Here is a 27,529-nt window from a genome sequence, read left to right as displayed (position 1 = left end):
GCCAGTATAAAGAGATAGGGGGAAGGGGTAGGGCAAGAGCTAGGTAGATCCAGGTGGGGAGGGGTGATTGGAAATGGCGACGGAGGCTGGGAGGTGATAGGTGGAGGAAACGAAGGGCTGCAGATGACTGAATCTGATAGGAGAGGAAGACGGAGCATGGAACCAAATAAGGGAGGTAGGGAGAGCAGATGGGAACAGTAGGAGGAGGGGACCCAGTGGGAGGAGTGTGTGGGTGATGGGCAGACGGAGTTGGTGGAGGAGGAGACAGAAACAGGATGATGGGGGGGCCTGGGGTGAGTGTAGGAGGAACTGGGTAGAACAGGAGGAGAGAGAAAAGGGACAGAGGGGGAGCAGTTGACTGGACGTTGGAGAATTCACTGTTCATGCCGTCAGGTTGTAAACTACCCAAGTGGAATGTGAGGTGCTGTTCCTCCAGTTTGCGTTTAGCCCCACCCTGGCAGTGGAGGAGGTAGACTATGAACAGGTCAGGATGGGGAGGGGAATTAAAATGGCTAGCAGCCGGGAGCTCCAGCTGGCCATGGAGAATGGAGTATAGATGCTCGGCGAAGCGGTCACCTAGTCTGCGCTTGATCTCACCGATGTAGAGACCACATCGGGAGCAGCCGGATGCAGTAAACGAGGTTGGAGGAGATGCATGTAACTGTCTGCCTCACCTGGAAGAGCTAGTTTTAGGGCCCTGGATGATAGTGAGGGAGGGGTTGTAGGGACAGGTGTCACACCTCTTACAGTTGCAGGGGAAGATGCGGCTGGCGGTCGGATCATGTCGCTGGCAGAAATTTTGAAGGGTGATGTAACTGGATGCATAGGCTGGTGAGGTGAAAGGTGAGGACCAGGGTCCCTGTCCTGTCTGAGGAGATGGGGAAAGAGCAGAAGTGTGTGAAATAGAGGAGAAGTGGGTGAGGGCTCCATCAACCACTGCGAGAGGGGGAGGAGAAGCCTCGTTTTCTGAAAAAGACGGACATCTCAGATGCCCTGGAGTGGAAGGCCTCAGTTCGAGAACAGATGCAGCGGAGATGGAGCAACTGAGAGAAAGGAATGGCATCCTTACAAGAGACGGGGGGAGGAGGTGTGGTCAAGGTAGCTGTGAGAGTCAGTGGGTTTGTAGTAAATGTCAGTGGATAATCTGCCTCCCGAGGTGGAGACAGAAGATGAAAGGGGAGAGAGCTGTTAGAAATGGTCTTTGCTACAGAGAGCATTGTCTGTTCCCCTGACTATAATGTCTCCTATGACCACTATATTTATCTTTTCCCAACCACTGGAATGGCTCCCTGTGCCATGGTGCTGTGGGACAGTTTGCACATCCTCCCTGCAATCACATTGTTCCTCTGTATGTTAAATTTCAAGTACTTGTGACTGCCCACATCCACCTGAATATTTTACTCCTCTCTACGCTTTGGCATATTTCTAAGTTTCAAATCATCAACAGACTTTGAAATTATAACCTGTATACCCAAGTGCTAGTGTATTGGGCTCCTACATCAGTTCAGCTGTTGTGGGGGAGAAAAGAACATTCCGTTTTCTGTTCCTTGATCAATCTTGTATCCGTGTAACCTTTAATCCTGTATGTTTTAATTTTGCAAAATAGTCTATTTCGTGCCGTTTTGTTACATGTCTTTTGAAAGTCCATATTATGTCAATCTACCCTCTGATATTTTGTCAAAAAACTCATCTGTTCAAACTCCATTTTCTACCAACCAGCTCGTGCTATTTCTCATTCATTTGGTGACCAGTTTTTTTTCCACCAGTGGTCAAGTAATTTCGCTGTAAATTCTGAGTCTTTTCAGCATCAGGTTGACAGATCTATTTCCCAGCTTCTCCTTCTCTCCTTTGATACAGGAGACCTCTGGCACCACTCCCACATTTATTGGAAGAATATACCCCAAACTTGTGAAATTTACCTCCCTTTCATCTTTTTGAAAATTTGTCTCAATTATACCCAGATGGTTGCCTTTTGGGTGGCCTTCCTTTACTCATTTACTGTTTTACTTCAATATTGTGATTATTTTTCATAACGAATGTAAGCCTAATATTATGATCACTATTCCCCAAATGCTCCTCTCAGTTTAAAACGTTCCACTTGACCCACCTTATTCTCCAACACTAAACCCAGTACTGTTTCCTTCTTCCTTAAGTGGTGAGATATTGAGAGAGAAATTACACATTTCAGGAGTTTCCCCTACTCGCCCTACCCACGTCCCTCTATGCCTTTTATGCTAATGTTTTCCAAGTCTACGTGAAGATAAGCAATTGTTCATTACCATTGCAGTAAGGTTCTTGCACTTTGCTCCAATTTCACCAGCAGTTTGCCGTTCTTTCTTCTTCCCACTGTCTGGGGTCCTTTGGTAATATCGGGAAGACAAGTTTAGGCAGGGCAGTCATGTTGAATCACACGCCGTCAGGTTTCGCTCTTGATTATGGTATTGGTACAATTTACTATTGAAATCTGGCATCTGTAGATCTCCACCCCAAGCCAGTGGAGGGTGGAGGCAGAGCAAAAAAATGTTTGTCTTGTTTCACATAACTATTGAAAAGGAAAGTATGCATCAGAATGACACACCCAACAGAAAACTCATGTTGTCTGAAACAATGGCATTTTCATGCGTGTGTTGTTAGTTACATTCCTTTTCCAGGACTCTAGTTTCTGTTGTCCCAGTACTTTTCTGTTTGGCTGATGCTGACGACTTGCTCTGCAGTTGATTCTATTGAAGATAATGAATTTGAATTCTAATTGAGTTTTCCAGATTTCTTTGTTGCGACACACTTTTCAGTGTTTCGCTTTCTCTGAACTCCCATGCACTTCCAGCTTGAGCCAGGGTCAAACTAGGGTGAGTGGTAAAGTTCGAAGCAGGGAGCACAGTTTTAAGGTAGCGGTGCAGCTGGTAGTGCTGCTGCTCACAGCTCTGGTGATCTGGGTTTGATGCTAAGCTCAGGTGCTGTCTTGGTGGAGTTTCCACACTTTCCCTGTCAATGTATGGGGGCTGCCTGCAATAAGAAACATTTCAAAATGGTGGTGGGGGGTTGGGAGGAAATAATCCAGATGGTTAAAAATTAATTATTTAAAAACACTTAAAACACACTCAACTTGGGTTTTGTAATTTTAAAAAGCCCAATAAAAATCATTGAAAGGAAGTTTAAAATAGAAATCAACTCTGGGTATTAATTTACATCTTCTTTCTTGTTGAGTGAACCCATTCAAGTGAATGGAGCTAAGCTCGACCCACCTACCACAGTTGGTGTTAAACTTGGGCCGGGGGGGGGGGGGGGGGGTGGTGCGGGGAGGAGGTGGGTGGGAGGCCAGATCTGAATGCACCAGCCCTTCAGTCAGTGCTGAACTGTCCTTGGCCCCAGCTCCAAGACCTGATGTACAGCAAGGTCCAGAACACACTGATGTGTGTGCTGCAGCCAGCAAGATTGGGCCCGAAATTTATTGAGCACAGATTGAGAAGGGTAGCAACTTTTTGCTCCCTGTGTAGAACAACTGGGCGCAGAAACCACCATCTGTTGTACGTGCTAATGTAGTAATGCATATTGAACCCAGCTGATGAAACTTGGTTCCACTGATTGAATGGATGTGAATTTCAGAAGAGTTCATTGAGTAAATGGTACCAAATCATGTGTTTGGTGCATATGTTGCAGGACAAATATATTCCCCTTTTTGGTCTCTACAGAGCTTTGAGACTAATAACTTGCATGACAGTTTTGAGCTGAAGCATACCAATTTGTTTCTCATTTCTGTGCTCCCCCCCTCTTCTCTCTCTCCCCCCTCTTCTCTCTCCCCCCCCTCTTCTCTCTCCCCCCCCTCTTCTCTCTCCCCCCCTCTTCTCTCTCCCCCCCCTCTTCTCTCTCCCCCCCCTCTTCTCTCTCCCCCCCTCTTCTCTCTCCCCCCCTCTTCTCTCTCCCCCCCTCTTCTCTCTCCCCCCCTCTTCTCTCTCCCCCCCTCTTCTCTCTCCCCCCCTCTTCTCTCTCCCCCCCCTCTTCTCTCTCCCCCCCCTCTTCTCTCTCCCCCCCCTCTTCTCTCTCCCCCCCTCTTCTCTCTCCCCCCCCTCTTCTCTCTCCCCCCCTCTTCTCTCTCCCCCCCCTCTGCTCTCTCCCCCCTCTTCTCTCTCCCCCCCTCTTCTCTCTCCCCCCCTCTTCTCTCCCCCCCATCTTCTCTCTCCCCCCCTCGTCTCTCTCCCCCCCTCGTCTCTCTCCCCCACTCGTCTCTCTCCCCCCCTCGTCTCTCTCCCCCCTCGTCTACTCTCCCCCCCTCGTCTCTCTCCCCCCTCGTCTCTCTCCCCCCCCTCGTCTCTCTCCCCCCTCGGTCTCTCTCCCCCCCTCGTCTCCCTCCCTCACCCCCTCGTCTCTCACCCCCCTCGTCTCTCACCCCCCTCGTCTCTCACCCCCCTCGTCTCTCACCCCCCCTGCGTCTCTCTCCTCCCCCAGTCGTCTCTCTCCCCCCTCGTCTCTCTCCCCCCCTCGTCTCTCTCCCCCCTCGTCTCTCTCCCCCCCTCGTCTCTCTCCCCCCCTCGTCTCTCTCCCCCCCTCGTCTCTCTCCCCCCCACTCGTCTCTCTCCCCCCCTCGTCTCTCTCCCCCCCTCGTCTCTCTCTCCCCCCTCGTCTCTCTCCCCCCCTCGGCTCTCTCCCCCCTCTTCTCTCCCCCCCTCGTCTCTCTCCCCCCCCTCGTCTCTCTCCCCCCCTCGTCTCTCTCCCCCCCTCGTCTCTCTCCCCCCCTCGTCTCTCTCCCCCCCTCGTCTCTCTCCCCCCCTCGTCTCTCTCCCCCCCTCGTCTCTCTCCCCCCCTCGTCTCTCTCCCCCCCTCGTCTCTCTCCCCCCCTCGTCTCTCTCCCCCCCTCGTCTCTCTCCCCCCCTCGTCTCTCTCCCCCCCTCGTCTCTCTCCCCCCCTCGTCTCTCTCCCCCCCTCGTCTCTCTCCCCCCCTCGTCTCTCTCCCCCCCTCGTCTCTCTCCCCCCCTCGTCTCTCTCCCCCCCTCGTCTCTCTCCCCCCCTCGTCTCTCTCCCCCCCTCGTCTCTCTCCCCCCCTCGTCTCTCTCCCCCCCTCGTCTCTCTCCCCCCTCGTCTCTCTCCCCCCCTCGTCTCTCTCCCCCCCTCGTCTCTCTCCCCCCCTCGTCTCTCTCCCCCCCTCGTCTCTCTCCCCCCCTCGTCTCTCTCCCCCCTCGTCTCTCTCCCCCCTCGTCTCTCTCCCCCCTCGTCTCTCTCCCCCCCTCGTCTCTCTCCCCCCCTCGTCTCTCTCCCCCCCTCGTCTCTCTCCCCCCCTCGTCTCTCTCCCCCCCTCGTCTCTCTCCCCCCCCTCGTCTCTCTCCCCCCCTCGTCTCTCTCCCCCCCTCGTCTCTCTCCCCCCCTCGTCTCTCTCCCCCCCCTCGTCTCTCTCCCCCCCCTCGTCTCTCTCCCCCCCCTCGTCTCTCTCCCCCCCTCGTCTCTCTCCCCCCCTCGTCTCTCTCCCCCCCCTCGTCTCTCTCCCCCCCCTCGTCTCTCTCCCCCCCCTCGTCTCTCTCCCCCCCCTCGTCTCTCTCCCCCCCTCGTCTCTCTCCCCCCCCTCGTCTCTCTCCCCCCCTCGTCTCTCTCCCCCCCCTCGTCTCTCTCCCCCCCCTCGTCTCTCTCCCCCCCCTCGTCTCTCTCCCCCCCCTCGTCTCTCTCCCCCCCCTCGTCTCTCTCCCCCCCCTCGTCTCTCTCCCCCCCCTCGTCTCTCTCCCCCCCCCTCGTCTCTCTCCCCCCCCTCGTCTCTACTCTCCCCCCCCTCGTCTCTCTCCCCCCCCTCGTCTCTCTCCCCCCCCTCGTCTCTCTCCCCCCCTCGTCTCTCTCCCCCCCCCTCGTCTCTCTCCCCCCCCTCGTCTCTCTCCCCCCCCTCGTCTCTCTCCCCCCCCTCGTCTCTCTCCCCCCCCCTCGTCTCTCTCCCCCCCCTCGTCTCTCTCCCCCCCCTCGTCTCTCTCCCCCCCCTCGTCTCTCTCCCCCCCCTCGTCTCTCTCCCCCCCCCCGTCTCTCTCCCCCCCCCTCGTCTCTCCCCCCCCTCGTCTCTCCCCCCCCCTCGTCTCTCCCCCCCCTCGTCTCTCCCCCCCCCTCGTCTCTCCCCCCCCCTCGTCTCTCCCCCCCCCTCGTCTCTCCCCCCCCTCGTCTCTCCCCCCCCCTCGTCTCTCCCCCCCCCTCGTCTCTCCCCCCCCCTCGTCTCTCCCCCCCCCTCGTCTCTCCCCCCCCCTCGTCTCTCCCCCCCCCTCGGTCTCTCCCCCCCCTCGTCTCTCCCCCCCCTCGTCTCTCCCCCCCCTCGTCTCTCTCCCCCCCTCGTCTCTCCCCCCCCTCGTCTCTCCCCCCCCTCGTCTCTCCCCCCCTCGTCTCTCCCCCCCTCGTCTCTCCCCCCCCTCGTCTCTCCCCCCCCTCGTCTCTCCCCCCCCTCGTCTCTCCCCCCCTCGTCTCTCCCCCCCCTCGTCTCTCCCCCCCCCTCGTCTCTCCCCCCCCCTCGTCTCTCCCCCCCCCTCGTCTCTCTCCCCCCCCTCGTCTCTCTCCCCCCCCCTCGTCTCTCTCCCCCCCCCTCGTCTCTCTCCCCCCCCCCTCGTCTCTCTCCCCCCCCCTCGTCTCTCTCCCCCCCCCTCGTCTCTCTCCCCCCCCCTCGTCTCTCTCCCCCCCCCTCGTCTCTCTCCCCCCCCTCGTCTCTCTCCCCCCCTCGTCTCTCTCCCCCCCCCTCGTCTCTCTCCCCCCCCCTCGTCTCTCTCCCCCCCCGGGTTAGAAGCTAAGAATGTCTCACGGGAATCTTTGCAAAACAGCTCAACCCAGTTTTGTGTTGTTGGTGCGTGAGCTGGTGTACAGAGAGAAAACTGGTGGCGCAGCAGCCCTCGTTTTCTCAAGTGTAGCAGCTGTCCACTCTTTTGCTGTATTTGTTAATGATAATGATCTACCAATAGGAAGCATCTTATCTTGGTTGTGGGAAGCAAAAAAAATTGGCACATGGGCAGTGTTTACCAAGCAAACAAATGGTTGCTGTTGATTTTCTGTCAATTAAAAAATGAAGGTGGACCTGTTTTAAGCCTTTATTTTGTGGTTATCAGTTGAGCCTTAACACAAAAAAATCACTTCAACTGTGAACTTGTCTATTTCAGCACTCGGCTTTTATTGGGAAACATTGTACAAAGGTTGTGCTGTGCTGAGTCTTTGTGACTTATTTGTTCAAAATATATCTCGGCATGTCATGGCTTGCTTTTATTGGTCATCATTCATTAAAAAAAAGTCAAAAGTTTTGGTTATTCTTTGAAATAGAAACATTTTAGTAACTTATAATTAAGGTTCCATATTTTTTGAAATGGTTATACATTTCAACCCACTTTGCTTTAAAGCAGTCTACATTTTGTGCTTGTTTGGCTAGCAGAAGCAAGCATTAATTTTGAAATTGAAGGCAGCAATAGGACTATTTGTAATAGGATTGTTTAGGGCATACTTTTCAATTTCAAAGTCCATTTCAATGTAGGATGTTCTTGTGTGCTCTGACCTAAAGAGATCAATAAAAGGATTTGGGCATCTGTTTATATTTAACTGTGTATTGGTTTATTATTGTCACATGTACTGAGATACAATGAAAAATTTAATTGTGCAAGCCATCCATACAGGTAATTTCAAAACGTAAGTACATTGAGGTAGTGCAAGGGGAAAGTAATAACAGAATGCAGAATATAGTGTTACGGTATATTCTCAAGACCTGACTTTTTCTCAGTAAGATTTCTTTACTCATAAGTAGGTGCAGTGAATAATATAGCACGATACCACACCTTGCTTAAGTAGTGTGTGCTGCTCTATACATTAAGTGCTTCACTCTGGAAGATGTTGACTTTCAAGCTTTCACTTGTATTTGATATCATCATTGGAAGTAAGAGGAAGTGTTAATCTCTACTGCCTCTCATTGGAGTCAGTTTGCAGTTTCTGGGTGGGTGAATATTCTCAAAGTTTATTTAAATAGACGCTAGAAGTAATCTGATGTGTCATGAGAGACTAAAACGAGGTGGAATGTTTATGTAATACGGACGTCAGGAATGGTCGCTGCCCACACGCTGTGAAGTCCTACTATAACAGGTAATAGACAGTGCCAGTCAATCCCATGGGTGTCCCACATCTATAGGTTGTCAGTTCTGATTTATTAGAAGATCTCTCTCTCTCTCTCTCTCTCTCTCTCTCTCTCTCTCTCTCTCTTTCTCCACCCCTCCCCTGTCTCCATTGCCTTTATACCAGCACTGGACTTCAAAGCAAAGGACTTTAGACTGAGCTTAGCTTCCCTTGTGTTCTGTGTAACTAAGCTGGTAATTCACTTCGTTTTTTCAGGACAACATTAATGTTTTCCTGAAGGGCTGTCAGAAAATTGGCTTGAAAGAAGCACAGCTGTTTCACCCAGGAGACCTGCAGGATTTATCCAGTCGTGTCACTGTCAAGTAAGTGCAGTTTTTTTTGTTTAATGAACTCGTGTCATCGGTAGTCCAGAGCTGGCAAAAACTGTTGTGTGTTCTTAACGTGCATGAGTGTGTTGTTACCTGGAGCTGGTATGTTTTTCTTCCCACTGAATTTTGTGCTTTTAACTATGTATAGTGGTTGCATTGTGAAAAATAGGAGAGAACAAGGTTTGGATGGTTGAATGGCAGAACTAATCTTTTAAAATGCTTCCTGTAAGGTAGTAGTGAAAGATTTGAGTGAAAGAAATTTCTGCTGTGGGTTCCTTTGGCCAAAGCTCAAAATTATTTGAAATTGCAACTTGGTATCTTCAATCCAAAACTGTTGTGTTGTCGGATGCAGCCGAATGGAAATCAGTTTGGGTTTAGTGGAAAATTACAGGTGGGAGGAAGGGAAACAAACTTCATGTTCTTTTTGCCTTACGATCATTGATCATTATACTGGGCTTTAATGTTTCTTTTGTAAGTTTCTCAATTTGAGAATGAGAGATTTTAACATTGTAGAAGCTGGGCTTTTTGTGGAAAGTTGATATGGTGTTGCAGAGTTACAAAATATACCTAAAGTGCTCAGACTGAATCTACCTGGATGGAATGTTTTTTGGTTTGTAATATGGTGTTGCATGTAGCAATTTGGAGGAGCACTCTCTACGTGTCAGTACAAATCCAGATTGTAATGATTCACCTGCCTTATTTCCAAATCTTTGTCGAGATTGTATCATTAAAAGACTCATTAAATAATATTTCTAAAATATAAATATGTATGTAATGTCACAGGCTTTCATTCACATTTTGAACTCTTTGCCTTATTTAGTCCAGACCTGGATTATTTTCTATTTCCGATGCCGTGTATTAGGCTACTATTGGTCTACGAACAATTATGGTGTTCAGTTCAATTTGGAGCATTTTTAAAATAACAACTAGTAACTAGTGTTGTGATAATGAAGATCTTACAGAGTTGCATGAGTTCAGGTGTTTCTGCCTCCTGATGCCCTGATCTTCTACAGTTGACTTGCCCGCTTTGCTGAGGCTTGCTGGTGATATCTTTAGTTTAGAAAGGAAACAATATGATGTGATTGTAATAAAGCACAACAAAGTTATTGTAGAAGGCCCAGCTGGAGGAACCATATCACTTCATCTAAATCAAAGCCAGCCACAAATTTGATTCTGCTATCCTAGTCTTCAACTTTGAATTTATTCAAACGTTGTTTCTGAAAGGTTGGAAAGGGAAATAGTTACGATGAGAGATTTGCTTCAACTAGTTCAAAATGATATGCAGTGATTAACTATTTTGCAACTGATATTTTTATATTGGTGGGTCTTTAATTAGAATGTAATTACAGTTATAAACACGTTTTCTACTGTGGTGTATACAGATTGAAGGGATAGAAATGCTCAATTGTGGGGGAAGGCACCTTAATTTTCCAAATTTTATTTCCCCTTGCTCTTCCTCCTCTTTTATTGAAGGCGATATTAATTTGAAAAACTTAAAGGACTGCAGTCTTTTCATTGATATTCCTGTTTACTTTTCCCTTCTGATTTTGCTTTGTCATTGATGTTAAATATCAGTGCAGGCCTAAATGTGGATCTGCGATCACTCCGACGTAGCTTGAGAGCTGTCATACATCCAGCGCATGGCAATTAAAACACTGGTTCCCTGAACTGTGGAAACTGTATCATGGCGAGATTGCACTTTTCTGGGACTTCATGAGTCATCATCATGCAGCACAGAAACAGGCCCCTGAGCCCACAGTGACCCTGTTGACCGTCGAGTACCTACTTGTACTAATTCCATTTATCTTGGATATACCCTAGCTTTTTGAGTATCAGTCTTGTGACATCACTGGAAGGAGAGAGCAAGTGGGTAGGAAAACCTCAATTTTTTTTTAGAGAGAATGTTTTCAAAATTTCCTGAAGATCATACCTTTTACAGCTCAGTTTCTATGATCAAAAAATGTTCAAACTTTGCCCTTTCCCAAATTTCATTCAAGTATTTTGAAGCAAAAAAAAACACAAGGTGATGGCTTATTTACCCCACATGCAAAAGGTTTCGAGGTAACAAGTGAAATCTTACTCTCGGTGGAAAGGATTGAAGCCTTGTTTCTGAACTTGGAACGTTGCAGGTGTTTTTACAAGTTACACAACCTCTAGTCTCAACCACAAGTGAATGCAATTGAACAGGTTTGACCAGCGGTACATATTACAATAGAAAGCAAGGCCATTAACCCTTTTCCCTTAACAGCTTGATATTTTTCCTGTGTGTTGGTTGGGTCAATACGGTAGCTTTGTTTTCATCTAGATCTTTATTGCACTGGTGTTACCAAGTCAAACAATGTATAATTTATATTTAAAGTAGCCTTAAAGAGGGAGCAGAAACCCCTCTTGCTTTCAGTGGCATTATTATCACCAAATCTTCTGTGTCAAACTGAAGACCACCATTGACTGGAAACGTAACTGAACTAGCCACATAAATGACATAGCTACAACAGGTCAGAGGGTAGTTATCTGTGACAGGGAACCACCCTCCTGATTTCCCAGTGTCTTTCCACTATCATTAGGACATATGTTGGAGTGTGATGGAATAAGGAGGTATAGGAGCCTAAAGACCCCCACTCAACGATTTAGGAACAGCTTCTTTCCCTCTGCCATCAGATTTCTGAATGGTCCATGAACGCTACTTTGTTATTCCTTTTTTTTTTGCAATATTTAATTTATTTTGTAATTTGTAGTAATTTTATGTCTTTGCACTGTACTGCTGCTGCAAAACGACAAATTTCAATTCGTCCAAGACGGTGATAATAAACCTGATTCTGAATGTAGTCCTGATGACACTCTAAGCTGAACTGCATCCAGGACAGTAGCAGCCTGCTCGATTGGGAACCCCTACTCTACCTTGAACTTGAATTACCTCCAGTACTGAGGCAATGTAAAAAATTACATTGAGGCAATATAGAAAATGCACCACAGCAAGACCCCAAGACTACCTCAACATTACCTCCCAAACCCATTGTCTCACTGTCTCTGCCACCTGTTCATGGGATACACCACTAAGTCTTGACTTGGAATTATATTTCTGTGCCTTCATCGTCCCTGAGTTGGTATTCTGGAAGTCCCCTTTCCAACAGTAATGTGGGCATACTTCAACTGACAGATCGTAGCAGTTCAATAGGGCTGCTCACCATCACCTTGTAAAGGAAACTTGGTATATAAACACCACTTGATCCCCATCCCAAGAGAGAATAAAATAAGCATGTACTAGTGGGAATCGGTAAATTGAACATATGAGTGTTCAGATGAAGAAACATCTACGCCGGTGGTGGATCATTTGGCACTATTCACGTTACTATGGGAGGTTATCCTGTGCAATGGCCTAAATCCCTTTCTCTCAACCAACAACAACAACATGTATTTGTTTAGCTGTCAGAACATGGAAACTAGCCCCAAGGCACTTCAAGAAGTGATATCAAAGGTAGTGATTGTGACACTCCTACCAGAGCTTTCATTGTTTGTTGAGGGGCATTGTTATGCATTAAATAGCTGGCATGCTTTCTCACACAACTCTGATTGAAAGGCACAGCAGTTAATGCTAGGGTTGAGTTAATTCTAGTCCCTTCTGTCGCTGACCTTTCGCCACTCAGAATGCACATTGGAATTTTCTTTAGCCCAACATAAAAGTAGAATACCACAGCTACTGGAAACCTGAAAACAAACAAATGCTGGAAATGCTCAGCAAGTCAGCCAGCAAACCATGAATGTTTCAGGCCCATATTCCTTTTGTCAAAGGTCAATCAACTTGAGACGTTAACTCTGTTTCTCCCTCCATAGAAGCTGCCTGACTTGCTGAGTATTGCCAGCATTTTCTGTTTTATTTTGCTGTTCACTTTATTGGACTGAAAATTATGGGAACGCAAGCCCTGTTAGTCTTTTGGTAGCCCTGAAAGGCAAACCCCTTTGCTCCATGTGTAAAATTACTCCTTATGCACCACGCATTTTAAGGTATGCTGAAATATGAGGTATTATCTCCAGCTCCATTCTGCCTGCTTTCAAGGACCCTCATATGACCCCCCCTCATCTCCTTCCATGTGGAAAAACATGGCATGTTGATGAATTTGCAAAGACCATCTGTGGAAAAACAACTGAGTTCATTTTGGTACAATTAATGAGAATATCACGCATATTCCAGATGGCTAATCAATCAACCATGGGGTGGAGTAGCCAAATGCCATTGTCTATTAGACTACTCTGATTCAATGTGACAGGTATCAGGATTGCCTCTCCTTATTTCCCAACAGCTCATGCCATTGACGCTTACTCATTGGGCTTTATTTGCTGTCATATCTCTCCCCATTGTTTTCACAGTTTAGCTGTTATTTGAACATCGGCTGCATTGATTTTTGGACAAAAAATATCTTAACTGAATGTTGCATTAACAACAGAGTCACAAAGTGGTAACAGTGCAAAGGAGACACAAGAGATTCTGCAGATGCTGGGATCTGCAGCTGGAATCTGAATCGGCAACGGAGCACCTCAGTTCCACCCCCCACAAAAGCAAGGATCTCCCGGTGACCTTCCACTTCAATTCCACGTCCCACTCCCATACTGACATGTCTATCCATGGCCGCCTCTACTGCCACGTTGAGGTCAGATACAGGTTGGAGGAACAACACCTCCTAGTTCACCTTGGGAGTCTCCAACCTGACGGCCTCAACATTGATTTCTCTAGCTTCCCGATAACCCCCCCCTCCCCCCTTGCCTTTATTCCCCTCCTTGTCTTCCCTCATTCCTGTGGCCCCCTTCCCCCGCTCTCATGACCTGTCCACCTATCCTCCACCTCCTTCCCTTTATTCCATAGTCCACTGCCCTTTCCCACTGGATTCCTCCTCCTTCATCCCTTTTCCTCTTCTACCTATTACCTCTCAGCTTCTTGCACCTCCCCCCTCCCTCTCACCTGATCTCACCCATCCCCTGCCTGTGTGTGCTCCTCCCCCTTCCCCCACCGTCTTATTTTGGCTTCTGCCCTCTTCTTTTCCAGTCCTGATGAAGGGTCTCGGCCTGAAGTGTCGACTGTTTATTTCTCTCCACGGTACAAAGGAGTGCCATTCGGTCCATCAAGTTCATACTGGCTCTATGTTAGAACATAGAACAGTATAGCACAGGAACAGGCCCTTCAGCCCATGATGTAGTCCCAAACTAATTAAGCTAATGACACCTAATCCCTTCTACCTGCAAGTGTCCCATATCCCTCCGTTCTCTGCATATTCATGTGCCTATCTAAGCCTTTTAAATGCCTATATCATATCTTTTATGCCTTGCACTGTACTGCTGCTGCAAAACAACAAATTTCACGACATATGTCAGTGATGATAAACCCGGTTCTGAGTTGTGTCCACCAACACTCATGGCAGCACATTCCAGGCACCCACTGCTCTCTTTGTGTATAAACAAAAAAAAACACTTGTCCTGCGCATCTCCTTTTGAACTTGCCCCCTCTCACCTTAAATACATGCCGTCTAGTATTAGATATTTCAACCTTGGGGGGTAAGAGATACCAGCTGTCTGTCTATGCCTCTCATAATCTTATAAACTTCTATCAGGTCTCCCCTCAGCCTCTGCCGCTCCAGAGAAAACAACCCAAGTGTGTAAAACCTCTCCTTGTAGCACATGCCCTCTAATCTAGGCTGCATCCTGGTAAACGTCTTCTGCACACTCTCCAAAGCCTCCGCATCCTTCCTATAATGGGGCAACCTGAATTGAATGCAGTACTCCAGATGCGGCCAAGCTGGAGTTTTATAAAGCTGCAACGTAACTTCCTGACTCTTGAACTCAATGCCATGACTAATAAAAACAAGCACACCATACGCTGCCTTTACCACCCTATTGACTTGTGCTACCACACTCGGAGCTCTGGACTTGGAGCTCAAGGTCCCCGTGTACATCGTCAGCAGCTGTGTAACAACAATGACCTCTGCAAGTAGTGACCAAAGCTACTATTTTGGGGTTTTCTCAATAAACGTGGATTGAGGAACAAGATCGAAGATGTGTAAAATCAATAGCCTACTCTTGTATTTGGAGATTAGTTTATTCTATTATGGTAAATAGGCCAAATTTATCAGCACCAGACCTAGAGATTTTGCTCCATGTTGTTTTTTTCGGCATTAAAGCAGAGTTGTGGGTCAATCTGAAGGTGTTTGTGAAGGTTGAATTTCAGTTGTGATTTAGGTTAGTTTATTGTCGGATACACTAGGGTGCAATGAAATTCCTTGCTTGTGAAGTCACATAGTAAAAGTACACATGGTGGTAATAATAAATACAACAAGAAACAGCAGTGAGTGCAAAACAAACAGAATGGTGCAAAGAAAACTGTTTGCAATATAGTGTTGATGCCTTTCCTTGTACACATCCTCCCCCGGTTACAGCAGGGTTCTGATTCAGTGAACTGTTCGTAACCCAAACAGTTCACTAGTCAGAAATATGGCCACGAACCAAGATCCTCTCCCCCCCCACCGCCAGAAGACCTCCGAAGTCCCGCAGCAGCCGGCAAATCCATCCCGCCGGTCTCCCAAATGCTCATCCATATGTATGGACTGTGCATCAATCGTGAGTTGGGGAAGACCTGTGTTATATTGCACTGAAACTGATTTTGGTTTCAGTCCGGCCTTCTGTATTGATGTGTTGCAATTTCTCACAGTTGTTACAGTGTGACACAGCAGGTGTGATGTTTGCAGCCAGCTCTTAAAGGGACACACCACTCTACACCGAGCGCTCTTCAAACTGAGTGAATGGATGTTGCAGATGTGGTTGTGTGAGGGTGCTCCCAGAGGGTTAGGTGAACCTGGACTGGGTATTGCAAACAAGAGGCATGTCCTTTGCACATGAGGGTCACAGAGACCCCTTAGTGCTTCAGGCAGATACTTCTGGCAGGAGCTTCCCAGAGAGGTATCTCTAAGTCTGCACTTTGGAATAGCCTGCAATGCAGACAAATGTCTGTGCCCATTTTCCCTGGCCTTGAGTGCAGAAGGAAAATCGTACAAAGTCTTTCCTCTTTGATAGAGTTAGGGTAATAAAATGTCAGCAGTAATCAATAAACTGATGTGACGTGGATCAGGAGCATGGAATGGTATTCAGGCTAGGAAGCTGAAAGTGACTGTGCCCCAGACTTGTGTGACAGAAGTATTCAAGGCACCTGTGTTAGGTTACATTTGTGGCTGTGGGAGGTCACAGATCTTATGAGTAAGAACATATTTTGAGTCCTGAAGCAGAGCTTCAACACAAAATGTCAACAATTTGCCTGAAAGCACATACCATCAGGCTGAAGGACAGCTCCTATCCTGTTACAAGACTATTGAAAGGTCCCCTTGTATGATAAGATGGACTCTTGACCTCACAATCTACCTCGTTATGACCTCGCACCTTATTGTCTACCTGCACTGCGCTTCCCTGCAGCTGTGACACTTTACTCTGTATTCTGTTATTGTTTTTACCCTGTACTACCTCAATGCCCTGTGTAATGGATTGACTTGTACAAACGGTATGCAAGACAAGTTGTTCACTGTACCTCTGTACATCTGACAATAATTAACCAAACAAAACGCCCCAAAAAATCCACGGATGCTGTTTGACTCCAGTAGATTAATTGCTCCAGATTCCACCATCTGCAGTCTCTTGTGTCACCTAGGCACTTGGAACATTGGCCCTTGATATGGCACAGTTTCAGGGGAAGTGGGTTATAAAAGCCAGATGATCTGAAGCAAGTAGCAACTGTCATTTTCGTACCAGTGGTACTGAAAATCTCACTGCAAATAAACATTGCTTGTTGCACAACTATTGATGTTACTTGGGAAAGTTTACATCAGAAGAAAACTTGCTAGGAGAATGCTAGGAGGGAAGGCACGGCAGTGTAGTGGTTAGCATAACGCTTTACAGCGCCAGCGACCCAGGTTCAAATCTGGCCACTGTCTGTAAGGAGTTTGTACGTTCTCCCTGTGTCTGCGTGGGTTTCCTCCGGGTGCTCCGGTTTCCTCCCACATTCCAAAGAAGTACGGGTTAGGAAGTTGTGGGCATGCTATTAATGGCGGCAGAAGTGTGGCGACACTTGCGGGCTGCCCCTAGAACACTACGCAAAATGATGTGTTTCACTGTGTGTTTTGATGTACATGTGACTAATAAAGGTATCTTATCTCTCTTATTAATGTCCCACTGAAAAATGAGAAACCATTTTCTGCCAGGCACACTAAAATGTGCACAAAATTGTTCTGCTCTGGGTTAATGTGACTTGTTAAATGAACAACGTCCTTTGTTTTGTATTGTCTAAACGTATTTCCAGACCCCAGAATATTTATAAAAGCAGGATTTGACATATTCAGTATAGCGTTTAGTGTTAGCTTGGGTTGGATGTATAACTGATGACCCTTTTTAGCCAGTTATCCTCGAACAAATGTGGTTTTATCAGTCAGCATTAGTTTCTGAATGATTTATGTTCTATAACATCAAGCTCGTTGGTTTGGAGGAGTAATGCTGCTGATTGCCAAACATAATGCTGCTTTAAACCAGGGGGACATGAGATGTATCTGTGCAAGGGATACTTCAGAGAAGAATCATTCATAGCTTGTTGTGCTAAATAGGTTTTTGGTATTGCTATTGGTTTATTATTGTCACTTGTACCGGGGTACTGTGGAAAAACTTGGCTTGCATACGGTTTGTAGAGATCAATTCATTAAACAGTGCGTTGAGGTAGTACAGGGTAAAAACAATAACATAATACAGAGTAAAGTGTCACAGCTGCAGGGAAGTGCAGTGCAGGTAGACAATAAGGTGCAAGGTCAAACAAGGTAGATTGTGAGGTCAGGAGTCCATCTCATCGTATTAGGGAACTGTTCAATAGTTTTATCACAGTGGGATAGGAGCTGTCCTTGAGCCTGGTGGTATGTGCCCTCAGGCTCCTGTATCTTCTGCCTGATTGGAGAGGAGAGAAGAGAGAATGACCCAGGTGGGTGGGGTCTTTGATTATGCTGGCTGCTTCACCAAGGCAGCGAGAGGTGCAGACAGAATCCATGGAAGGACTCTGCTTTTCTTTGGTCTATTCCTTAATTGCTGCTTATGTGCCATCTCTGCCATTGAGCAGAGGAACTACAACCTATCAACTGAATTCCCAGTGGAATATTTAACTCCCAAGTGTAATAAAGCAGGCATATCTAATTCTTGATGATAGTCAGTACATACTCTAAATATAAATGCAGGCAATAGCCTGGAAAATGAGGTTCTCAGGACATGGATTGGATCATGAATAAACCTAGGGATTTCCCTTGGGGCTCCTGAATTATTAATGTGCTATATTAGCACAGTTAATCCTTCCATTTATTTATAAGAGATCATTTTATCCTTTGCATGTGTTTGTCTTCTGCTATCCAGCCAAGCTACAGTGGAGCTTGTGTTCCTTTGCTGTTGCTTTAACCTCTGCTGTGCTCATGCTGACGGTTCTGCTGAGAGAACAAAATGAGATAGAGGCTTATTTTTAATGTGTTATTTCAATATTAGACATTCTGTACAGGCAATTTATATTCTGTTAGTAACTACCAGTCCCACTCCTTTTGTGAGAATCTATATGTACTGGTCAGAATTTAGTTTGGATTCTTATGGCAACTAACAATATGGATTAAATTGCAAATCTGCCTTTCCTGTACCAAGGTTATAAATGTGCTCTCCTCAACTCATTTCTGCCCAACACAAGGTTGAGTTAGATTTTTGATGGTTTTGATCATGGACTCACCTTTATAATCTAATAGTTGAAACCATTTATCACAGAAATAATTAATGAATTGTATTTCCTTTCATTTTGCACAATATTTATTAACAAAGGTGCACTTCTGTTTCCCCCGTGGAATATTGATCACTGGCCCTGCAAAAGCATCATGTCATAAGAAGGGATCTTAATCAAGTGACTTCTCAGTCACTTGAAGCTTCATTCTGTGTGCACCCTTTACTATAGTTAAGATCACCTCTGTCATTCTGATTTCATAAGCAGAAGTCTTGGTTTCTCGAGTTTCTGCTCAGTTTGCTGCCATTTTCCTCATGTTTATTATTGCATGGAGTTCTCAAAAGCATTGATTTGTTGCATCACAGCAATCGCTCTGTCTGACCACACATTTCAGCTTCCAATGAATGCATGTACTTTACAAGCAGATGTTAAACAAGCCAACTGGTAGACCTAAGTGATGTATGGCTAATTATTTACTGGTAGTCTACGCTAGTTCCTAACAGAATGTGCATTTAATTAACAGGAATAATGAACAAAATTGTTTCTTGAAGCCTCCAGCCCTGACACTGAATTTTGTAACTATTTGGAGTATCCACAAGTCATGTATGACAATTGCCCCGAGGAGCTAAAATTGATTAATGACTCCTGAGGGGTTCATCACTTGTCATGACTGACTTTATGAAATGAGTTAGTTCCTTCAAGACTAATACAAGTTCCATCACAGCTGAAAGGTCTTGACCTGAAATGTCGACCGCCCATTTCCCTCCACAGATGCTGCCTGACCTGCTGAGTTCCTCCAGCAGTTTGTTTTTTGCTCTAGGTTCCAGCATCTGCAGTTTCTTGTCTCCACATTTTATGCTGTTGCTTTGTTTCTTTGATATTAGTTGCTGTATATTGATGACTGCTGTAGAGAAATTTATCTGGGCTCTCAGACCACTAGATAGTGGATACAGGTTATTTACTGTTGAACTCCTGACACGAAAGGAAGACGTGGTGAGTTGTGTTATTTGTTCAGTTTGAGGTTGATATGTCCAAGTCATGCAAATCCATATGTAGGAGAGAATTAAAAATGCAGATTTGGTCTTTGAGAAACAGAAGATTTATAGAATCTGCAGTCCAACAGCTTATATCAGATGTATTGGGTGATTAGTGAATACACCAGGTAGGGAACTTTGCTCCCAGAGAGCTCTTCAGTACAAAGGATAGTATGCAGAAGTGAGAGAGAGGGTAGGATGAAAATCAACAACCTTATAAGGAAAAAATTTGGACGACTTGGAACCCTGCAGTGCAATAATAAATGTCATATCTTGTTTAAGAACCTTTAGTCATGGGTGCAAGCATGCTTGCTAATCAGTAGCCAGACTGAATTCATACTTGAGCAAATATTTTCCACGATGGACAAGAGTGAACTTATTTTTAATGTGGCTACGTTCATGAAGATGAGAGGTGCCAGTCGCATGAAATCATATGATTGGGGGTCTTTTCCACTTAAAAATACTAACAATTCCTCTCACAATTGGTGGCTTTTGGCCACTTAACTGGGCAGAGGTTCTGAGCTCAGGAAGCTCACAGATTGGTGGAAGTTCCGGCCCACTGTTTTTACAGTGTAGAATTTTGGCTGTATCTTGATGCAGATTATCCAGATAGAACTGTAGAATAACGTTGGCTTTCAGACAACAGCTATCATGAGTATTGCAATTTTATGACATAAAATAGACATTTGTGGCATAACAGATGAGGCAAGTGGGCTAATGAGCAGTGGGACAGCTCATTCTTGACATTTGGCAGTAGTGGTTATCTTCTCCTTCTATGCCATTTTGAATTGGTCATAGCGTTGATACAAAAGCTAGCATGCCATCACCCTCAAAGCCCTGGCAGTTGTCTTCTCCTGGATTCTGATCAGTGCCGCCTGTTTTATGACAGAGTTTAGAGGCAGTGAAAACCCCTCCAAAATTCATCACAAATTAAAATGCACCCCTGAACTTGCCCATCCCTAATGACAGGTACCAAGACGGACTTGATACAGCCTCAGTACCCTCTCCAAGATCTAATTTCACTTCTAATTTCTGAAGGGCAGTTACTTAAATAGAAGGTTCTAATTGACACCATCCAACCTCTTATTAATTTGAAGTAGGCAACGTCAAAGCCTATGCCCCGGCACAATTTGTTTGTATCCTTTGTTTGTATGAAGGGTGTACGAGGGAAGTGGCCTCTACGCATGCCATGAACTCTTAACAGGCCCCTCATGTCTTTGAAAGTTGTATTGATTATAAACTTCAGTTTTACTGTGATGTCTCAGAATGAAACCATCAGTTTAGAGATCAATTATGATATTATGCTCTGAACGTACCCTCTGGAAACCACGCTGAGACTACCAAGCCTGGCTCTCATCTAAGCACTGAAATTTGAAATGACACGCTAGTCCCCTCATGATTTGGCATCATCTGTGTAGGAAGTTTGGGGATAACAGACTTGCTCACAAAACATAAATTAGTTAGCTCCTTGTGTAAAAACAAAATTCTTTGAGATGGCTCTGCTTTCATTTCTGACTTTGGAATTTGTACCTAATACATAACAAGGGAAATAGGTCTTTTGCTCCTGTTTGGTGGCCTGCAGCCACAACTATACGTGTATGTATCATAGTCAAATGACCTTGGAGGACGGTATTTGGGACAATGGTGACGCACAAGAATTTCACCTTGGAACTTTTTCCAGTAATGGAAGACCTAAGCCAGTGTGAATTTGTAGAATACTTTAATTAGATCACAGTTGAAGCACTGTATGCCCCTCCATTACAGAAAAGACATTGTATTGGTATTGGTTTGTTATTGTCACTTGTACCGAGGTACAGTGGAAAAACTTGCATACTGATTGTACAGGTCAATTCATTATACAGTGCAGTTACATTGAGTTAGTACAGAGTACATTGAGGTAGTACAGGTAAAAACAATAACAATACGGAGTAAAGTGTCACAGCTGCAGAGAAAGTGCAGTGCAGGTAGACAATAAGGTGCAAGGTCACAAGGTAGATTGTGAGGTCATTGTCCATCTCATCGTATAAGGGAACTGTTCAATAGTCTTATCACAGTGGGATAGAAGCTGTCCTTAAGTCTGGTGGTATGTGCCTTCAGGCTCCTGTATCTTCTACCTGATGGAAGAGGAGAGAAGAGAGAATGTCCCGGGTGGGTGGGGTCTTTGATTATGCTGGCTGCTTCATCAAGGCAGCGAGAGGTAAAGACAGAGTCCAAGGAGGGGAGGTTGGTTTCCGTGACGCGCTGGGCTGTGTCCACATTGTTCGTCTGAATTTAATAGTTAGCTGCAAAGCAATAGTGAATTATAATGAGGGGTCTTTGACACAAAATTTCAACTCTTTCGCTTTCCACAGATGCTGCCTGATCTGTGGAAATGTTTCCAGCATTTTCTGTCTTTATTTCAGGATTCCTCTGGGGATAACTTGTAGAGGTCATCCGGTGGATGGGTTAATGGGAGCATACAGAGAATGGGAATCGAAGTAAAGGAGAACACGGGCAGTGCTTGGGTTACGATGGAGTTCCGTTCCTGAGAACTGTTCGTAACCTGAACTGTTTGTAAGCCAGAAATGAGCATCAACCATGTGTGGGAGAGGATCACGGAAATGGCCATGACGGGAGAGCGAGCAGGCGTGGGAAGAGTGGCTGCCAGCCGGCCTCACTGAGTGAGCGAGCGCTCCCAGCTCTGCTCGGCTCAACCCAGCCCCTGAGTGTTGTGGCTCTGTGGGTGGGGAGAGAAGGCACATGGAAATGCTTGTTTTCACCCAGCAGAAGATGCCTGCTGCCCTGCAGCAGCCGGCAAATCCAAACAAAAGGAAACGCCTGTGGCCTGTCACTCCAATTCTCTACCCCCCTTCCCAGTCTGTCCTATCTCTCTGTGGCCTTCTGCACTGTTAAAACAGGGCTCATTATAAGCTTGAAGAACAGCATCTCATCTTCCATTACAGCCTTCCAGACTTAAGATTGAATTCCACAATTCCTTCTCTGTCTGCCAGAACTTTTATAAGTTATCCATTGGTGATATTTGGTCAGTTTTCTCTCTGCATTAACATAGCTTGAATTGCTGGTTATGCCCCACATCGCTGCATTTCACAGCCCTTTAAGCTCCTCGGTTTGTATCCTCACTCTCTAACTGCCCCCGTTAACCCATCCAATGGATGACCTCGACAACTTATCCCCATGGCAATCCTCGCCTCACCTTGACTTAGGTATTCCTTTTTAATTCTTCTCATCCCTCCCCCACCATCTCTGCAACTTAAAACTAACTGGTTTTCTCTCTTCCCCGGTTTCACTGCAGGGTCTTTGACCTGAAGCACTAACTCTGTTTCTCTCTGCACAGATGCTGCCTGACCTGCTGAGTTTTTCCAGCATTTTCTGTTTTTATTTCAGTACAAACATGAGACTGAGTTGATGGCTGGCCAGATTTGCGTGGCTCATTGACATGCTGAACTGATCCTTCAACTGATTGCTTTTTAAAAAAAAACCCTGACATTGTTCAATTCTGGCAGTATTGTTCTGCATAAGACTGTACTATTTAATTCATTGTTTGAGGAGGAAAGACTGATATTTTGTCTTTGCTTTACTTGTGCATTGAGCTTGTCGATTATATTTTTAGTAGAAACTAAAAATGAGCTCTGTTCTGTGATGCTTTTAACAACCACAGATTACTGAAAGTCATAAATTTAAATCAAACCCTGAAATTTCTGTCTGGTTCAATATTGAAACCATATGTGATATGAATGCCCAGACAAAGGGAGCAGTGAGTTACAAATAGAATGCGGTAAGCTCCATTTAAAAGTTCAGCTGGATATCTCTGGCCCCTAGACCATACTTCCAGATCTAATCAGATGCCAAGAGCATGCTGTTGTTGGCAAGGCACAACAGTATTTCATTTGCACCTGATGCTGTTACTCAATGAAAATTGTATTTTGTTTTAGCACAATCCATTGCACTTCATGAATTGTAGGGGATATGTGACATTTTAAATTATATGTACCATTTGGCCCAATAAAACAGAGAGACTGATTGTTTTGAAGGTACAGGGGAATAGTTACTGTACTAGAATAAATAAAGACTTGCATTTGTATAACATCTCTCTCAACCTCAGGATGTCTCAAAATACTTCATGGCAGAAAAATAAATTTGAAGTCTGGTGACTTGTTATGTAGAAAGTGCAACAAAGAATTTGGACACGGCAAGCTCCCTCAAGATGATGGAAAACAGAAAATGTTGGAAGCACTCAGCAGGTCAGAGGTGGTGGTGGGAGGGATGTTGAGGGCAAAAGGATGTCATCCATCGTGGTGTCACTCAGTTTTTCTCTCTCCATTGGTACACCCTGACATGGTCCCACAGTCCTGCGATTAGCAACACAGGCAAAGAAGCATAGTCACCCTCTAACTGCCCCGTTAACCCACCTGACATGGTGAGAACCCATGTTATCACCATATCACAGATACTCCCCTTTATTCTATCACGGTCACACTATATCACAGATATTTCCCTTTATGCTATCCATCCCTTCTGCCATTTCTCTGCAGCTTAAAGTTACGTTTCCCAGTTCTGACAAAGGATCTCTGACCTAAAACACAAACCGTTTCTCTTTCCACAGATGCTCCTGACCTGCTGAGTGTTTCCACCATTTTCTGTTTATTTTGTCTCAGATTTACGGCATTTAAGTTTTGATTCCCAGAAGGCGTTAACGATCAGATAATCTGCTTCTGAGGGTTGATATGGGGGGTAACCATAAACCAAAATAACATGGATAAATTCCCTTGCTTTTCTTCCCAGTAGTACTTTAGGATTATTTTTAATATCCATCTGAGAGAGCAGGCAGGTCCTCTGTTTAATGTCTCCACCAATGCAGCACTCCTGCAGTTCTGCTGGTCTAAATTAATGTCTATGGAACAGTCCTTGAACCCATAACTTTTTGACACAAAGGCTTGAGACTCATCAATTGAGCCATAACTGAGATGCTGATGATACCACTGAAATGAAGACTTTTTAGTAACTCAGACTTCACTTTGTGCTCTGATATCGCATAATCGTAGAGATACAGCAAGATACAGACCTTTGGCCCACCATAACTAGAGGTTAGGATTCGGCGCACTCACCACCACGGCCCGGGTTCGATTCCCGGTCAGGGAATACAGATTTGGGCAGGCACAGTAGTGCAGTGGTTAGCGTAATGCTATTACAGCGCCAGCGACCTGGGTTCAATTCCAGCCACTGTCTGTAAGGAGTTTGTACGTTCTCCCCATGTATCTGCGTGGGTTTCCTCCGGGTACTCCGGTTTCCTCCCACATTCCAAAGACGTACAGGTTAGGAAGTTGTGGGCATGCTTTGTTGGCGCCGGAAGTGTGGCGACACTTGCGGGCTGCCCCCAGAACACTCTACGCAAAAGACACATTTCGCTGTGTGTTTCGATGTGCATGTGACTAATAAAGAAATCTTATCTTGTATCTGTGCTGACCATCACTACTCATTTATATCAATCCTACATCAATCCCATTTTTTATTTTCCCCACGCTCTCATCAAGTCCCTCCAGATTTTCCCACTCCTGGTGGGCAATTTAACAGTAGTTAATTAATTTACCAATCCACTTGTCTTTGGGATGTGGAAGGAAACCCTCCTGGTCGTGGGAAGAACGAGCAAACTCCATGGAGACAGGACCTGAGGTTGGGATTGAACCCAGGTCTCTGGCGCTGCAAGACAGCAGCTCTACCAGCTGTGCCACTGTGCTGCCCTAAATTTACTTACTTTATTTTCACGTCTGGTATTCAGGAATCTGAAAGTACTGTGAAGGAAAATGGTTTCAGCACTCTTGTTAAAAAAAAGAAACATGAAAAGAAAATTGAAACTCATTAGGAAAACAAAACCTTAGTAATAAAATTGCAAAAACTATTGATCATGAAAATTGGTTGTTCCCCACATTCATTCTCCATATAGTCTCCTTCAGGTTTTTAGATTCCGTTCTCAATTCGCCTCTGCACACACTCCAATTGTATATCACCGTGCCATTAAATTTGCAATAAAATGTTTAATCCGTATCATAAATCATTATCTCAACAGGAAATAAATTATCTTGGCCTATCGATTTTTATTTCTTGTTTGTTTCTCTGTGTCAGGCCTCGAGCGCAGGTGCTTAGAGTGGAATGAGCAGCGAGTTGATATTACCCACACACATGCTTAGCGTCAGCAATACAATCTGAGAGGTGATTTCAATTGCTGCTCATGCCCAGTAATAAACGACAGACAACATGAGATTATCATAGTGTCATATTTTAAAATATAACAACTGGAGCTTGAAGTTTGTTCTCATGGTTTCACAATAATGTATTTGGCATTGGGATTATTTTCGACTGATCTATCTAGGGTGTGAAAGCAAATGAAAAATGTGAGGAGGTGTGCTCATCAGCATGGTTTAAAGTTCAGGCTCTGATGTGTGCAAAGCTGCTTTGTGATCAGGCCCTAGCAACATTTATGGCTGGGGTGGTGGTGGAGCGGAATTTGGTTGTGGTTTCTGTATTGTTTCTAATTGGGTAATCTCTCTGCCCTTCATGGGAAGAAAGAGGTTTAACTCCGGCTATGATGGCTGGTGGTTGAGTGGTTTGGCAAACAGCTTCCTGGCCTTGAGATGACTAGTTCCAACACGGTAACCATAGCGTGTGGAACAGCATTGCACTGTGAGCTTCCGCTACAGCGGAGGGGGTTGGACATGAAAATGTAGCCCTATGAATTTGTTGAAGTAGGTTTGTAGGTCTGCTATTGATCAAAAAGTATTGCCGAAAAATTATTTAGTGCATTAGTGTTTTGTTCATGCATCTGCCCTGGAGAAATATGGCAGCATGAAAAGCCCAAGGCATTGTTAGTCGCTGTCGAATACTTCCCTTCACGCACTCTGCCAGTGACAGGAATAGAATAGATCTGGGTCGAGAGCCACAGAGTGGGGGCTGAGTCAGGAATTGGAAGGGGCACTGGACTGATAGCCAGGTTCAGGGGCTTGGTAGAGGGGTTGGCTGGTGGTGGGGCAGTTGGTTGCTGGGGTGCTCCATTGCTAGTTGATGGGTGTGGGTCAGTGGAGAGGGGGAAGTGGACTGGCACATACAGGCAAGGAAAGGGGGTCTCTGAGAGAAAGACAGATGAATATATTATCTGCATTCCAACAGTGACAAAACTTCAAAAAAAAATCCTTATTGGTTGTAGAGTGATTTGAGACAACTGAGCATAGAGCATAAAACAGTACAGCACATGAACAGGCCCTTTGGCCCAAGATGCCGAACATGGTGCCAAATTAAACTAATCCCTTCTGCCTGCACATGATCCATATCGCTCCACTCCCTGCATATTCATGTGCCTGTCTAAAGGCTTCTTAAACACCACTTTCGTATCTGCATCCACCACCACCCCTGGCAGCGCATTCCAGGCACCCACAAATGTGTGGGGAGAAAAAAATTTGCCGTGCACATCTCCTTTAAACTTTCCCCCTCTCACCTTAAAGCTATACCCTCTCGTATTTGACTCTTGGGGGGAGACTCCAACTGTCTACCCTATTGAAGACTTCTGTAATTTTATGTGGGTTTGCGAGGAGGGTGTGGCGAAAGATGCAGGGGTCCTTGTCACGTTTCATCCCCAGCAGCAGCGTAACAGAGGATTCTCTGATCTACGGCCTGCAACAAACAGAGACGGACATCAACTGCTGCTGGAAGGTCATCAACTCGGTGAAAGACGCCCTTTGGTCTGCCCGAAAATTGTTGGTCTCCCAGCACTGCGAGATGTCCGTAGGGGAATGCTGCCGATTGGCACATTCCAGGCTGCAGGAATACATGCTGAGGGACGCACTGAAGCTGGGTGCAGCCAGCGCGAGGGCTCGGTGGGGAAGGACGACAGCTTAGGGTTCTTCTGCCACAGGAGAAGGAGGGGCGGGGTCAGGTGAGGAAGCCGCTCAAATGTTGTAAATGTGGGATTGGGGTATCACCCCAGGGAGCCACACATGTGGCATCGGTGCTGTTTTTATATATAAAAAGGTAACACTAAGAATTAAACTGTACACGAATATAAAGGTTTGAACAGTTTTATTATTGTATATAGTTTCTTTTATTATGAATAAAGTTTATTTTGATCAAAAAAAAATAAAGTTAACCTTTCTCTTTAAGTACCTTCAGTGTCTCTATAGCAACACAGCTGGTAGAGCAGCTGCCTCGTTGTGCCAGTGACCCAGGTTCAATCCTAACCTTGGATGCTGTCTGTGTGGAGTTTGCACGTTTTCCCTGCGACTGCTCGTGTTTCCTCTGGGCACTCTGGTTTCGTCCCAGAT

The 27,529-nt window shown here is 45.9% G+C and overlaps 1 protein-coding gene across 3 annotated transcripts in view; it reads left to right on the top strand.

Annotated features, from left to right (window-relative positions):
- LOC127575787 (LIM domain only protein 7-like) overlaps window positions 1-27,529 on the top strand; it is a 203,628-nt gene that overhangs the window by 82,949 nt on the left and 93,150 nt on the right. For 2 of the 3 annotated variants that reach the window (XM_052025884.1, XM_052025883.1), the window contains exon 5: window positions 8,314-8,420. In XM_052025884.1, coding sequence (XP_051881844.1) covers window positions 8,314-8,420 — 107 coding nt within the window. Of the gene's footprint in view, window positions 1-7,970; window positions 8,068-8,313; window positions 8,421-27,529 lie in introns of those variants that run through there. The other variant, XM_052025885.1, reaches the window with a different exon arrangement.

This window comes from Pristis pectinata, chromosome 11 (assembly GCF_009764475.1).
Source record: "Pristis pectinata isolate sPriPec2 chromosome 11, sPriPec2.1.pri, whole genome shotgun sequence".
Classification (NCBI taxonomy): domain Eukaryota; kingdom Metazoa; phylum Chordata; class Chondrichthyes; order Rhinopristiformes; family Pristidae; genus Pristis; species Pristis pectinata.
The sequence above is the reverse complement of the archived record's forward strand: the minus strand, read 5'-3'. Positions and strand labels throughout refer to the sequence as shown.